The sequence below is a fragment of the Vicugna pacos genome, chromosome 27, assembly GCF_048564905.1.
Source record: "Vicugna pacos chromosome 27, VicPac4, whole genome shotgun sequence".
Lineage (NCBI taxonomy): Eukaryota > Metazoa > Chordata > Mammalia > Artiodactyla > Camelidae > Vicugna > Vicugna pacos.
The window spans coordinates 23,329,771-23,346,281 of NC_133013.1; the positions used below are offsets into that span (position 1 = coordinate 23,329,771).

At 35.6% G+C, this 16,511-nt stretch overlaps 1 protein-coding gene across 1 annotated transcript in view; it reads left to right on the forward strand.

Moving 5' to 3' along the window:
- The window catches only part of IREB2 (iron responsive element binding protein 2), a 43,503-nt gene extending 29,510 nt beyond the window's left edge, over nucleotides 1-13,993 (forward strand). The window contains exons 11-22 of the mRNA XM_006208779.4: nucleotides 1,216-1,332; nucleotides 2,392-2,551; nucleotides 3,497-3,632; nucleotides 4,807-4,891; nucleotides 5,272-5,428; nucleotides 5,741-5,865; nucleotides 7,740-7,844; nucleotides 7,942-8,084; nucleotides 9,934-10,081; nucleotides 10,167-10,289; nucleotides 12,693-12,878; nucleotides 13,581-13,993. Of these exons, the coding sequence (XP_006208841.1) occupies nucleotides 1,216-1,332; nucleotides 2,392-2,551; nucleotides 3,497-3,632; nucleotides 4,807-4,891; nucleotides 5,272-5,428; nucleotides 5,741-5,865; nucleotides 7,740-7,844; nucleotides 7,942-8,084; nucleotides 9,934-10,081; nucleotides 10,167-10,289; nucleotides 12,693-12,878; nucleotides 13,581-13,691 (1,596 nt within the window). The 3' untranslated portion in view covers nucleotides 13,692-13,993. The remainder of the gene's footprint in view (nucleotides 1-1,215; nucleotides 1,333-2,391; nucleotides 2,552-3,496; nucleotides 3,633-4,806; nucleotides 4,892-5,271; nucleotides 5,429-5,740; nucleotides 5,866-7,739; nucleotides 7,845-7,941; nucleotides 8,085-9,933; nucleotides 10,082-10,166; nucleotides 10,290-12,692; nucleotides 12,879-13,580) is intronic.
- Nucleotides 13,994-16,511: the final 2,518 nt, after the last annotated feature.

The window sequence follows — 16,511 nt, forward strand, 5'->3', positions numbered from 1 at the left end:
GTGGCTCCATGAGGACCGGAACTTCATCTGTTTTGTTTGGCACTTTACCCCCAGCTCCTAGAATAGAGCCTAGCACACACTGGGTGTTTAGTGAACATGTTAGGTAAATAAGTGAATGCATGTCAGTAGATTGCATGCCAGTGCGGAACCCATAGGAATTGAATTTGTGTGACATTTTAGGCAAATCTTTTAACTTCTCTGATCATTTTCTGGTTCTTATCAGCTCCATTTATTGAATTTAGTGCTTTGTCCACATTAAAAAAAAAAGACATCAAAGGAAAGAATAAGAAAAATTAAATGGAAAAATTTTGGTGATATATATAACAAAATGGAATAAGCTTGCCTATTAAAAACCTGACTAGGTTATAAGAAATAAAACTAAAATTCATTAGGATGTTGATCTCAAGAAAAACTCGTTAAAGACAAAGACTGGGATCACCTGGGTCCATGAAATGACAGTGTAAGAAAATTGGTGTTGGAGTTGTGATCGACCAGAATAAGCAGGGCTGTTAAATAATGATGAAAGCCATAGTGAAGAGGAATTCAATTTGAATTGATTATATCCGAATAAAATGTACATAGGAAAATGGTAGAATTACCAGAATAAATTACCTAGTTGGGAGGTAAGATTTTTATAAAATACTTTTTTTAAACCAAGTAATAAAAGCATGGTCTGTAGGAGCCTGGCCAGCTAGACAGACTTGTAACCAGGAATAGAAAACTCCCTTTCTGCTGTGTCCCCCCAGCACCCTCTATTGACCAGACTAAACATGCAACCTGAAAAAGGAGAAATTTTTATTAAGCCCATCTCCCTTGTCACAGGGCAGGAAAAGAACAATGAATTTGGAGCTCAGAGGCAATAAACTGATAGGTGGTACAGGAATCCACTTCATCATCGGGCTGTGATGACTGTGAAGACTGTTATCTTTGTGGGGGAAAAAAACGTTTAGGGAACAAAAAATTTTGTATAGAGTATACAACTGGTGGTGTGATACTTTGCATACTGATCTGCTTTTAGCAAAATTTTATGTTTCATAAGTGAAATGGCATTTTAAAAATATTTATTTCTGGGAGTATATATCACCATTAAAACAAATTCCATTAAAACAAGTTGCATTAAAATAAATACTATCTGCATCAGAAAGTAGTACTCAAGTTGGAATCTGGACTTATGAATTCTAATTCCTTTTCTTCCTCTTCTCTCTCATTTTCTAGGTGATCCAGATTAATCTGAATTCAATAGTTCCATCTGTCAGTGGTCCAAAAAGACCTCAGGATAGAGTTGCTGTGACAGATATGAAAAGTGATTTCCAAGCTTGCTTAAATGAAAAGGTAGATTACTGTTATTAACCTTTAGTTGTCAGTACACTTTGTGCTAAGTGGTAAAGAACCAACTGGATGACCCATGAACTCAACTGACGGCTGTATTTTTATATGTTTTATGTGGCACACACCAGCAGACCCCTCTTGCCTCTGTCCAGAGTGCAAGTCAGACTTTGCATAAGTGTATTCCCAGGTCCTCTATGCAGATCAGAGGTTGATTGGGTATATTTAAATTAACTAAAATTAAAGTTAAAATTTGAGTTTCTTAGTTCACGATAGCCTCATTTCAAGTTGAAAAGCTGCTTGTGGCTGTGGCTCTTGTATTGGACAGCATAGCTGTTGAGTATTTCCATCATCACAGAAAGTTCAATTGGACAGCCCTTCTCGAGACTTCTGTGATTTCACAAACTAGAAAAAAACCCACTATATTGTTGTTATTACTCTCTTAAAATCTGGCAAATTAACTGAATAACAAGTGACCTCTTTGACTTTCTAGGTTTGTACTTTCTGTTTGAGAATCATGGCTTCAATCTTGTAGCTGGCTTTCTTTTCAGAGCCTTTCTTTTTATAATTTCTTTTCTTTTCTGGTGGAAAATGTCTTAACTTGTACAGGAATAAAATAGTGTGACAAATTCCCATGTACCATGCTTCAGCAATTACCAACTCATAGCCAGTCTTACTTCATCTGTTCTACACACATATATACACAGAAGATCATTTTGAAGCAAATCTTCAAGGCCATTTTTATCAAAGGAAAAGTTTGTATTATCTCTTGAGAATTACTATAAGTAGGAATGAGTACAGAACAGCAAAGTCAAATGAGATCTGGATCCTGAGTAGTTGGCTGTACTCACTCAGTAGTTAAAAGCTTGTGAATACCACCAACTCCTATCATGACTATTCAAATTCGTGCTTCAGCTAAATTACAACTACTAAATGTCATGGACCTTTGGCATCACTCACAGTCAGAACTTATCAAATGTCAAGGATCTGCCATATTGTCTGCCACTCTTTTTTTCTATACATATCCAGACTATTTAATTAATAATTGTGTGCAAATTTGTATAGGTTGGATTTAAAGGCTTCCAAATTGCAGCTGAAAAGCAAAATGATGTCATCGCTATTCATTATGAAGGAAGTGAATATAAGCTAGCTCATGGATCTGTGGTCATTGCTGCCGTTATCAGTTGTACCAATAACTGCAACCCATCTGTTATGCTCGCTGCAGGTAGGTTGTGGTTCACGGCCATACATTTTCTTCTCCTAAATTATTTTTTACTTTTCTGTTATATTCATGTTCGGTTTCTTAGATTATGTATGAGTATTGGTGTCTATGTTTGACATTGAGAGCCTTTCTGAGATTTTATTTAGGTCTTAAGGAGCCTAAGTTTGATGTATGTTATTTTGTTTTTATTACAAAGAAAGTACATTTTTTAAATTGTAACTTTATGTGTCTGAGTCTTAGGTTGTATCTGCTTTTTCTGTTAATTTGGAAGTAAAGTTAATTAGAAGATCTCTTGATAATCTACTGGAAGTTTACCATAGCAATATGCTAGATTCAGTCGAAAGTATAAAGGAAGTAAAAGATCATTGACAAGGATTTTTTATTTTTTTATGGGAGTGGGTTGGTAATTGGGTTTATTCATTTATTTCTATTTGGAGGAGGTGCTGGAGATTGAACCTGGGACCTTATGCATGTCAACCATGCACTTCACCACTTGAGCTATACCCTGCTCCTTATTGACAAGGATTATAAATGAAATCAGTTGTGTGTACATGGAACAATTCATTAATTGTATAAAATCAAGTATAATCAGTGATAAATGGCTATTCAAAACGGTTCATTCAATGATATGTATTACATATGTGCATATTATGATAAATCCTTTTCTTCCACTTGTGTGCATGATGCCATGATATCAGATGGTGTCTTAATAATTCATAGTATCAAGGCTAGTATGTCTACCACAATTTTTAATTTGTTTTAAATGAAACAAATCACTAGAATAAATTGGACAAAATAATGACAGTAAATTCATGGATTTTAGGCTTTGGCCCTAACCTGAATTGGAGATGACCTGTGAAACAAACCCTTTCTTGCTTCCTACTTTAATATGAGGGGTAGAGGGAAAGAAACCTTGCCGTAATAAATCATTATTTGTTTACTGTGCAGGTCTTTTGGCTAAAAAAGCTGTTGAAGCTGGTCTGCATGTTAAACCTTATATAAGAACAAGTTTATCTCCAGGCAGTGGGATGGTTACACATTACCTCAGTTCGAGTGGAGTATTACCGTATCTTAGTAAGCTTGGGTAAGTGTTGGTTACCACTGTTTATATTGATGTTGATGTTCAGCAGTGACTGAAGTTGCTGTTAAGACCTTTCATATATAAAAAGAAGGTCGGAAAAATACCCTTTAGTTCTTTCTGCTTGTTGCCTTGCCATTCCACAAAATCTTTGAGGCTGTATCACTCAGCAGACATATACTGGGCATATTCAGTGAAAAAGGCAGTGTGATGGCTACAAAGAAGTAGGGGATGTGATCTCTAGTTTAGGGGTGAAAACAATACAGACAAGTGAAACCAAGTAACGTGACAGACAGCATAAGGGACGGTACTGAGCAGTGCGTTATTTCCATGAGTCTCGTAGATCAGTTTTTAGAACAGAATGAAATCTTACAGGTTGCACAGTAACTGAGTAAATTGTTTTAACTGAGGTTTTGTGAGATTATTGGATCCATTAAGCATAGATTAAGTTGTCCCTGAACTTTAGAGATAATAACTTTTACATTTCTTACATAGTCAAAAAAATAATTGATGCTAGCTGTGTTCTCACTGTATCGTTTGGAACATACTCTCTTACATAAGCCATCAGTTCTTTTGCAAAACTGATGAATTTTAGGGTTCTTTTTCTTTCTTTCTTTAGAAGTGCAGCTGAAAGTAAGTTCAAGGATTATATCTAATTTTTCAGTTATATCATCATGGAATTTTTGTCAGGGATTTTTCTTGGTTGGGAATTGAAAAATTGCTCCTATGAGAGCGCTGAGTTACAATGCCTCTTTGGGGGCCTTTGGTCAAATTGTTACAGCCAGGTCCTCTTGATATGTTATGGTTTAAACCCTTTTGGAAGAAAGTACAATGTCTGTTTTTTCGATGGTCATGTTACATTCCTAGCAAGTAGTGTTTGAGGAATTTTCTTGTGTAGTGTGGTAAGTTCTTTGTCAGATTTAGTTAACCGAATGTTACCAGGGAGGGTCCTAGGTATCGCGGCTTTTCAGAGTTTGCACTCAGTACAAATAGCATGCCTGAGAGTCAGACTTGATTGCTCAAAAGCTGTGAAATGAACATACTACTGATGAAGATTCATGTGTCAAGAATATTCTCTTAAGTAATCATATTATAGTGATGGAAATGAAAGATAAAATTTCTCCTTTCTTTACAAATGTTGTGATGTTCTGTCAAATCACATTTATTTTTTGAAATGCAGATTTGAAATAGTTGGCTATGGATGTTCAACATGTGTGGGAAATACAGCACCCTTATCAGAAGCGGTTTTAAATGCAGTAAAACAGGTAAACTGTGTGGATCAGTAAGACATCCAAATAAATAGGTTTCTTAACTTTATTTCACTTAAATTATTGAAAATATATACTGATGTATGTATATTTCTGTAGTTGTTAGATGTCTTGGGAAGAGTAAGCTGTCAATCTTAAAATGATTCTTTAAAATAATTTTTAGATCCTTGAAATAATTTCTTGATAGTGTAAGTAATTAGTTTAGTTTATTTACAAGATTGATAGTTCTGTATCTAATAATTGGCATACCTGATTGTTTTTGGTTATCCTGCTTTAAGAAATATAATATTTGATATTACTTACATGTGATTATCCAAATTTATGCCCTCTCTTGAATTGAATATATTTGTTTATGTGTTTGGTTGGTTTTTTTTCAGGGTGATTTGGTTACTTGTGGAGTTTTATCTGGAAGTAAAAATTTTGAAGGTCGTCTCTGTGACTGTGTTCGTGCCAATTACCTCGCTTCTCCGCCCCTGGTGGTGGCTTATGCCATAGCGGGCACAGTGAACATCGACTTCCAGACGGAGCCCCTAGGTACCTTCTCCTTTACCTGTGTACCTAGATAGCCTGCACACACTCTTTTCCCCAGAAGTTGTGTTTTTGAAATACTTCCTAGACTGTTCATTCTTTGAATTATTTCAGGAAATCTTATGATGCATTATTAACTTCTGATTCATATGAAGAATGTAAAATGTGCAAGTAATTAGTTCTTCTAGCTGCTTATGCCTAAAGCGCTCTGCTATTGAGTAATACACTTGGTTTCTCTGATATGTCTTTGAAAAGATGTGAACATCTTGAAAGAGTAGCTTTTTATACTAAATTTCATATTAAAAATTTTTTAACCAGGTACTGACTCTACTGGCAAGAACATTTACCTGCATGATATCTGGCCTAGTCGGGAAGAAGTCCATCAGATAGAGGAAGAACATGTTGTATTGTCGATGTTCAAAGCATTGAAAGAGAAAATAGAGGTAGGAGTCTCATTTGTTTCTTAAATAGCTTAATGAAGTAGCAGTATTTATTTCATGCATCTTTCTGAATAGAATAGAAATTAAAGTTATATTATTTTGAATACAGAGTGTTTAATGAGTGATAGTTATTTTGTATCTGGAATCTCTACTATCTAATAAGAGAATTAACTTAGATTATTAGAATTGATTTTATTTACTTACAAGAAATATATAGCAAACATTTATATTTGGCATTCTGAACAGGGACATACTTCATAGAAACTGCCCTTGTTTGTTGTTCCTAGTCAACTGGTTAAAAATTCAGAGTAAATAAGAGCAGGGGTGTAGGGTTTTGCCCAGTGGTAGAGTATGTGCTTAGCATGCATGAAATCCTGGGTTCAATCCCTAGCACCTCAGATAGATTAGATAGATAGATAGATAGATAGATAGATAGATAGATAGATAGATAAGAACTCCCCATCCTCCCCCAAAATAAAAAGCACAATGAAATCTCCCTCTCACCCAGCCCCTAGCCACCTACTTCACCTCCTCTGAGGCAACCAGTTATGTCAAGTTCTTGAGACGGTGGTGGTATAGTGGTGGGTATAGCTGCCTTCCAGTTATGTCAGGTTCTTAAGCATCTTTCCAGAGATGTTTTGTGCATCTACAAGCAAATAACATATATTCACATTTTTAAAAAAGAACTTAGAATACAAATATGAGGGCAGAAAAGATATTCACTTAATAAATATTTCTTGAGCCCCAACTATGTGCCAGGCACTTTTCTAGCTGTTTGGAATATATCAGCAAAGAAAACACAAAATTCTCATGGGGAGAAGCAGACAGTGAACTGTAGACAGGATACTTGGGTAGATTATGCAATATGTTAAAAAGTAATGAGTGCTATGGAAAATTATAGACTAGGGTAAAAAGAACCAACTGTGCAAAATTTGGGGAGTAGATTGCTGTTTTATATAGGATAGAAAACATGGTGTTTGGGCAGAGTTTTGAAAGAGGTGAACAAGTTAGTCATATATCTGAACAAAGGATGGGCGTTCCAGGTAGAGGGATCAGTGTCAAGGCCTTAAGGAGGGAACTTTAATGAAAGCAGTGTGACTATGACAAAGGAAATAAGAAGGATGGTGGTAGGGAATGATGTCAGAGAGAAATGGAGTCCAGATTACATAGGGAATTTTAGACCATTAAAAACTCAGTCTTTTACTCTGAGTGAAGTAAAACAGGAAGCCATTGGAGGGTGTTGAACAGAAGGAGTGTCATAACCAAAAAGGATTGTTCTGTCTTTGAATTAAAAATATATTAGAGTGAGAGGTTGGATAAGAAGAACAGAGTCAGGAGGACCACTTGTAGTGGTCCACAGTGAAAAATGGTAATAGCATGGAACATTTGTGCTAGCAGTGGATGTTGTGAGTAATGGTGAGATTTTGAATAAAGTTCTAAGGCAGGACTAATGCACGGTGATTTAGGACAAGTATATTGAAAAAAGCAATTTTTCTCCATAATATTCTTAAAGATTGACAGCATACCCCAAAACACTTAATTTCTTCAGCAACTTGTGTAAATCTTTTAGAATTCTTTAGCTTTTTTGGATTCTTAAAGTCTTTCATGTTCAGTTTGTATTGAAACTTAACTCAGTATTCCTGAAAATCAGGTGTGCTAAAATTTGATGAGCAAATCTTTATCCACTCTGTCCAAAAATGTCATCATAATTTTATAGAATGCACTGTCTTAGCTTTCTTCCCAGTAGATAAGGCCTGTTTCCTTTTTTTCATTCTAACCTAAGTACTTTTTTAATTCCTTTGATCATTTTCATAAACCTCTTTTTCTGCCTCCATTTTCTCTTGCTTTTGGTTTATCAACCAAAACCATATTCACAGATGGGAAATAAACGGTGGAGTTCCTTAGAAGCACCAGATTCAGTTTTGTTTCCATGGGACTTAAAGTCTACTTATATCAGATGTCCTTCATTTTTTGATAAGCTTGTAAGTACTGTTTTACTGTTTGATCTTTTAAAGATTGTTATGAACTGAAGAAAACCTCATGAAGAGTTAAATGCCTTCAACATTTTTTACCTTTTAGACCAAAGAGCCAGTTGCACTCCAGCCTATTGAAAATGCCCATGTCTTACTGTATCTGGGAGACTCTGTCACAACAGATCATATATCACCTGCTGGAAGCATCGCTAGGAGCAGTGCTGCTGCTAAGTATTTGACAAACAGAGGGTATGTGTACATGGTAATAGCCTGTTTTGTTTTTATCTTTCTCACTGGTTAACAGGCTTTTTACAGGCCACGTTCCTTTATCCAGTAAATTACATGCTATTACAGGTGTCTGATTGTCCATGTATTTGACCTAAGCAGTAACTAAGGCACTTTTATTGTACCTGCTGTTAATAACTGCTTTTGCTTATTCCAGTCTGTCCATTTCCAATGTTCTAATTCAAAGACTGATTGGAAACGAGATTTTTCTTTTTCAGTGCTACTTTGTTGAAAATTCAGCTTGGTTTGATCTACCAAATAAAGCATGATGGTTCTAAGCACCCTCCTGCTGTTGGAGTACAAAATGTAAATATGTGTTTTGGGCTGTAAAAGGTACATGCATGAGACGAGGCTCAATCTGTATCAAATCAAAAGATAATGAATGTCTGCTTCATGAGCCTAACATTTTTTAAGAATAATAAATGTGAATGTAAAGATCATTTACATAGGGTATGTAAACCCAAAACTATAAGAGTTTAATTTCATTTCTACATGATTAATAATGTAGAGGTGCTCTGTTATCAAAGAGCTGTATTGACACCAGAGACAAAGTTTTGCTAAAGGCAGAATTTGTCCTGCTGCTGCCAGATTAGCTTTTTGATGCTTGAGCTATGCAAATGACAAGACTTTTCATTGAAATATCTTACAAAAATCAGTGCTACTTAGCTTGGTTTGACATATAATAATACTACATAGCTCTTAATATAATCTTGGTGCTGTTGTGAAATCTATGAATTTATTTTCTAGGTAATTGTAGTTTGGTGTGAATTAAAACACTTTTTGGCAGAAATTGCTAATAGCAACTCCATTTGATGTAATTTAATAAAGATGAATCAGTTTGTTTTACACATGGCTTTTATTTATAGTGGTGAGAGATAAAATAAGTTTGTTTTCTCCCAAATGTTTTTGGTTGTGATTTCCATCTTGATCATAATTGTGACATAGCTTCCACCCAAACAAAAAATCACCATTTCTCAAATATACAATTTTTATATTATAATTTTATATGGATTTCTTAGCGTGTTTAACACAGCAGTTTTATCAGTTAAAATTTTTATTTGTAAAGACACTCGACACCCCACCACCACCACCTCCATCTTGAAGTTCAGTATTTAAATGTACATCCTGAAGTAAGATGTTTAAATTAGAAGATTTGTTGCCTTTACATAAAAGACCAAATTACAGACTAATAAGAGTTGGTTGTTGATTGTTGAGATGCTTATGCTAAGTTTTTTCGTGGCCTAAAATGTCATTTATGTAGTGACCAATCCAGTACCAGTGAACACCCACGGGACCCAGATTATGGTGTCTAAATACCAATTCTTGGTGCAAGCAATCAGTGCTTCTTAAAGAAATGATTGGTTCCAGATTTGGGATTGGAAAATATAGAAGATGATTCTAGATGTCTTGTACCGAAAACAAAAGAGCTATAGAAAAAGAAAATCGGGGACATTGACTGGCTAGCTGGTATTAAGGTTATAGTTGTTGTTGTTGTTATTATTATTTGTATCTAGGTAGTATTAAGTCCATATCTTTTAGAGAAACATACTGAGATAGATACAGCTAAGATACGATATCTGGGTTTGCTTTCAAACAGTCTGATAGAGGATGATATAGAAGAAACAATGAGATTCCATGAAATGATTATTCTAGTTCAGTAATAGGCTCCTGGGCATTCACTGTTTTGTTTTCTTTACTTCTGTACATGCTTGAAAATTTCCAAAATAAAAGTTGTTGAATAAATACTACAGTTCACTAATGTGTGATTACTTTCCATCTGAAACAAAAACTTACTTCCATAACTTTCTTGCAGCCTTACCCCTCGTGAATTCAACTCTTACGGAGCCCGGAGAGGTAATGATGCTGTGATGACAAGAGGCACTTTTGCAAATATCAAGCTTTTTAATAAGTTTATTGGAAAACCAGCTCCCAAAACAGTTCATTTTCCATCAGGACAGACGGTAAGGATGTATACAAAGTATTTAGGCAGTTGCTGACTAGGCCAGAATTTGTATTAAAAATTTTTGTGTTTGTTTTAATCTATAGCTAGATGTATTTGAGGCTGCAGAGCTGTACCAGAAAGAAGGTATCCCGCTGATTATTTTAGCAGGAAAGAAATATGGTTCAGGAAATTCAAGAGACTGGGCTGCCAAAGGACCATACTTACTGGTATTGATTCTTAAATTTTATCTTAAACTTCAGTTTTAAATATTCTCTTTTGTCAGTAACATTCTATCAAAGTTTATTTTGCTCATTTGGATTTCTTAAACTTATTTGGATCTCCTATTTGTAGGGTTTTTTTTTAAGTGATCTTATGTAATACATTGTACTAATCTAGTTGCATTTTAATAGTCTGAATTTGATTAAACCTATAGTCTTAATTGTAGAAATCAATATGGTAGAGGGAAAGCCGATTCTGTCTTAAACTATTGCTTTTATAGTAATGTTTTGTACCCATTGGTAGTTTTACTTGCCCCCTTTTCATGTAATTTTCTCTGGGTGGGTAACAGTGGGTAACAGACTCAGAAATAATGGGCCAGGTTTTACTTCTTTTTTCCAAGTAGATGATGAAGGTGCCTGGCTATCTGCTAGGAAGACATTTCTGTTGAGACTGTTTCTTTGTTGAAGAGCACATAGTGAGAATAGTCAGTGACGTGTGCTTTCTGTCATTTCATACGCATAACTCTGCTTCTCTTTACAGCTGTAGTTGTGAAAACCTGGTCAGAATACAGCCCTCAGAGCTGTTATAATCATACAAATGTCATTCTTTTTGAATCTTTAATCTTCCCCCGTAACATGTAAATACTCTAAGGAGTTGTAGGAGTCAGCCTAATTCTTTTGTCTTTGTAAGATAATAATTATAAATACTGACATATGACATACCTCAGAGATAACTGCAGTTTTGGTTCTAGACCACTGCAGTAAAGTTTGTTTCCCAGCACATGTAAATGTTTACACTGGACTGTAGTGTATTAAATGTGTGATAGCATATTTTGTTTTAAAAGTACATATGTTAATTTAAAAATACTTAATTGCTAAAAAAAATTGACCATCATCTGAGCCTTCAGCAAATCGTAGTAGTAACGTCAAAGATCACTTACACAGATTCACCATAACAAAATAATAATGAAAAAAATTGAAATATTGCAAGAATTAACCAAAATGCGACACAGACATGAAGTGAGCAAATGCTGTTGGAAAATTTTGGCACCTATAAACTTGCTCAGCATAGAGTTGCCACAAAACTTTAATTTGTTTAAAAAAAAAAACCCACAGTATCTGCAAAGGTAATAAAACGAGATATGCCTGCGTCATGGATATTAGTTATAGGTAGAGGGTCCCTTTTTCCTGAGGTTTTTGTATCCTTGGTTTACGTTGTAGGCTTTCCTCATATAGCTGTTGATCCTTGGCTGTCCATTCAGTTACACATTAAAAAACTAATGACAGGCTGTGGTTGTGGGCTGGGCTTTGTCAGTTAGGGGGCCTTACTACGATAAGCTACCTTTTTCATTGAGAGAGCCCTGTATGTCAGTATCTGTAAGTATTTTCTCTGAGGCCATTCAAATGTTTTTTCGTGGAAGGAGACCCACTGAGGAAAGCTTACTCCCCCCATTTCTGCTCGTCTTTTCACCCAGCCTTCCCCTGTGCCTAGTTCTCAGTCGAGCATCGGTTCTCTACAGGGTGATGGCACTTCCAAGGGGTAAAGACTGGTTCTTGGGTGTTAAAAAAAAAAATCTTGCTCTTTTTATGTATAAAGTGCAGATTTACATGTATATACATAAACAGATACACATTGTATTTGGGGAGTGGGAGTGAGGAGGAAATGATTAGACGGAAAATGTCCATAAAGGGCTCCTTAGGAGGACGGTAATGGGGCCAGTTGAGGAAACTTGGGTCCAGAGCCTCTTCAGCTTGTTTTCTTCAGAGAATAAACCTTCTCTCTTCTTCAGTGGGGACTGGGCTGGAGATCTTACTGCTTTTTATAGACTTCTAATCAGTATCCCAGTGTTTCCAGAACCTCATGCCTCTGAGTCTCAAGCCTTTTCTAGGTTCTTTGTTACAGATTGACTCACATTTTATTGGCATCACTCTCATTTCAGTTCATCACTCTGTAGTTTCAACACTAAGTCATCTACCTAGCTCTGTCTTCTAAATACTTAGAGAATTTTCACATCCTGTTCCCTTCGTTGCTACGGGGTTATACGTCTTTACTCCTATATTTTGGTGGCAGTTTAAAAGGGAGTGTTGATGAACACATATGTTTAGATCCACCACAATTAAGCAGAAACCCTCCTGAGCCCTGTCTGAGTTTCAGGCATTTAGAGAGAGCTCTTACTGTGTGGTAGGCCCTGTGCTTACTTAACCCTGGCCTGGCAGAGGAGCTACTTAAAGACACAGAAAGATAATATAAAAAATTTATTTAAATCCTTTGATATAACATTCACCTTTAGTATGGGGTATTAGGTTAAAAGTTTTTCAGAAAAGTCAAAAGTAGAAATTTTTCCCTTTAAACTACTCAGTAAAGCAGCTTTGAGAGATGAATGGAGGAAATAAAATGCACATTTGTTACAGGGTGTGAAAGCTGTTTTGGCTGAGAGTTATGAAAAAATTCACAAAGATCATTTGATTGGAATTGGCATAGCTCCACTTCAGTTCCTTCCGGGAGAAAATGCAGATTCCTTGGGCCTCTCTGGCAGAGAAACATTTTCTTTAACATTTCCTGAAGAACTGTCTCCTGGAGTTACATTAACTATAAAGGTATATCTAAAATTCTCAAATATATGCTTGTGTACTATATATTTAAATAGGTGGTTGTAAATTGAGTAAAAAACAAATTACTGTAAATTGCATACTAATGTCAGTTAGCATAAATTGTAGTTAGAAAGATGGCTTGGTTTTCTGTGTACTTAAATCTATGTTAATATGATTGATGTTCTCTGAGGAAAAGTAGAAAACACTGGATACTGAGTCCAGAAGAAAAGAAGATATATGTACTTCGAGTTTCATGTTTCAACTTCCTTTTCCTAGTTATCAGCTCTCTCTGTCCTGATTTAATTTTAGTCCAGGCATATACACCACTTTAAGAGAAGCCAAACTTGAGTGTTCAGGGAAAGAGTAACAGATTTTATATGCAGTGAATATTTAACTTAACATAAAATGAACATGAGTAATGAGTATAATTTCCCTAATTAGTAAGTCAAAATCTAATAAATCATTTAATTTAATGTTTTAGGTGATAACAATGCTTGTCATTTAGAGTTAGGGATGAAAATATCTGTTTTTCTGTTTAGCTGTGAAGCACATGGTTAGATATCTTAGGTGTTTTTCAAGTAGGACAAATGTTTTTCAGACAGAGTATGTGTAAGTACAGTCACTGAATGTGAAGACAGATGGTCTTAACCACTGAGTAACACTTTGTAGATTTTACCGCTCATGTGAGATGTTTTTGTTTGTTTAAAGACAAGCACTGGAAAAGTATTCAGCGTGATTGCTTCGTTTGAAAATGATGTGGAAATAACATTGTACAAACATGGAGGATTATTAAACTTTGTGGCACGAAAATTCTCATAGTATCTACTCACCATGGATACCTTTCATAACTGGTAACTGCAAACAAAGCCTTTTGTGCTGGACCCAGGAATCCTGACCGTGGAGCTGCAGACAGTCCTCGTGTGTTCACTTGTCACATCCATGGATGTAAATGATTATGAATCACCATAGTGACTGAAATGAAATCTTCCTGATTTTAAATAATATACGAATGGTGCTATTAACATTGCTAAAATCAACGTGTGAAGTGTGTTGTGGAAGAGACCTGTAAGTATGGGGGGATATTTTATCAGACCATTTTGTAAATAAAGGCAGAATTTGAACTTGTGTTGAAGATTCTTATATGAATAACCCTTCCTGAAGTCTTTTTGTTTAGTTTTGCACCTATAAAACTGTATACTACTGTTTGTTGGTTTAAGAGTAGCAGATTGAAATATAAGAGGCCAGATTATTCTAAAACGGTGGAAGGTGGAATGAGATTTATAAATGGACTTTCAGATACGTTAATTCCTCTTTAAAACTGAGCTGGACATAGTTGGCATTCTTAGTTTGTAGTATAAGCCAGGGTTATCCTAAGTCTCAGTCTAACTGCAAGGGATAGAACCTGCCCCAGACACAATCATTCTGTCCATCCCAGCCAAGGTTTCCTCCACATCTGAAGGTGGATTGCTGCAGAATTACAGCTGGTTGTGTAGCACCATGTATTAGCAGTGAAGATAAGCATCACATGTGCTGCCCTTAATTTTTCAGTAATTTGCTCCTTTGACTTTGGCAAGCCTTGGGTGGCATTATATTAATTGGACTAGATTATTTTGCTCACTTTATGTGATTCTATAACTTTCTATAACCTAATATTTTAGGTATCATTAACCAAAATTCCACACTCGTTCATAGTTGCTAAAGAGAACTTTATTTATTAAATGCTAACATGATTTCTTCTAGATTTTTAAATTATCCACCCTAAATTATATGGTTGGTCAACCCTAAGCATTTTTTAAATGTTGGCTATTTCTTAATTATTTAAATTGACTGCCCGTCATTTTGAATCATTACTTTAACTGGGATGCATGACACTATTAATTATGTATGTCTGCTGACTGTCAGGATAAAATACTATTGCTGTCAAAATACCATATTTTCTCTATATGCATGTCTGTTTACCACAACAAATGTTCTGTCATCAAGAAGTTTGGCAACTTTTAAGAAAAAGGTTGGATAATTAATTCCAGAAAATCCTACCGTTTTTTTAAATTAAGAAATTAAACTTAGCAGGCAGAAGGTTAATTGTGGTGATTTTTTTTCCCCACATAGAGATCATCATATGACCTAGTTAAGTTACTGCAATTCAGAAGATTAGTTCACATTGCACAGAAAAAAGAATTACTTGTTTTAAGCTAAAATGCTGAAACTACCAAACCAGCGGGTAAAGGCCACTGAGAACTTTGCACATAATCAATCATACAATCTTTGGAAAATATTCTGCAAATATGTGTTTAGACAATTAGATGGATTAGAGTTTGGCAAACTGACTTCCTTTTTATTTAAATTTTTTTATAAATATTTTCTTTGGTACTTTCAAATCATATTGTGTTCTTGATATTTTATTATGCTGTGTATTTGTCAGTGCATGTGTTTTTAATTTACATGAAAATATGAATTGGGGTGGAGAATTTACAAGTTAAATGTTAAAATATCTGTTATAGGCTTTAAAGAAATGATAATTCCAGATTGTCATGTGTGGGGAGAACATCTGTATTATTTTTAAGCCACACTGTAATATGTACCCTCTGGGCAGAGGCCTGGGTGTCGTGATCATAAGCAACAGCTCCAGCAGGTGAAGAGAACACAGCTAGCTAGCTGTGAATTAAGCCTTTACACATCCAGTCTACCTCCTCCAGTGATAGTACAAGATCTTGTATTTCGGGAACAAAATGAAGGTTCTCTTAATCTCTCGCTTTTATACATTGAACCAAAAAGCTTGATAAGCAATGGCTGTCAGTTGGGGAGGAGAGTCATGGATGTGTGTCCCAGAGTGTACCTTATAATTCTGCCTCCAGCCAAATTTTGTGTTTGCAAAAATGTGGCACCTGTTGGGTTTTTTTTGTTTGTTTGTTTTACTTACCTCCTTTGTTGAGTACATCTGGATAATTTTGTGTGTTAAAAAAACACATAAATATTGTGGGAGGAAATAGATAATAGGCCCATGAGAGAAGCAAATCAGTGTTGTGAACTTAAAAGTACTATTTCAAAGGTCATTATTAAAAGCATTTTGTTAGCTTTTAAGAAACATCATGCTACATACCATTGCCATAGTCCATGCCTCTGGGTTTTGCTAATTGGTGAAAATGTCCTCCAGCCACTGAATTGCCATTGCCACACCTAGGGAGTTTCCAAGGTGACAGCTGTCTTTATCTCCTGTCTTACCTCCAAACTGATATTTGAACGAAAGATATTGGAATCCCTTTAGCCAGATTGCTCAGGTTTTCACTGGTAGTCAGACTTCAGCGATCCTGATGGGCAGAAAGCACAGCCAAGACCTAAGTCAGAATCGCAGTGGTTCACATACATGGTAACAGTGTTCTGTGCATCCGCCTTCTCGGTGTTGAGTGACAGGATGAGGAGAAATTATTTGACTGACGTTTTTCTATGTTTGAATTAAAAGACACCTGTCTTTTGCCTTTAGGTTTAGGAGAAAATGCTCAGATACTGGATGTTGACCCGATCTTAGTTTGATTTGGAATAAAAGAGAGGGGGAAGGAGGCGGGCTTTGGCTTCTTTAGTGACTTTTCCCCCCAAAGTGTGATAGTGCCGATGTTTCTATCAGTTTTACACATAGTAGGT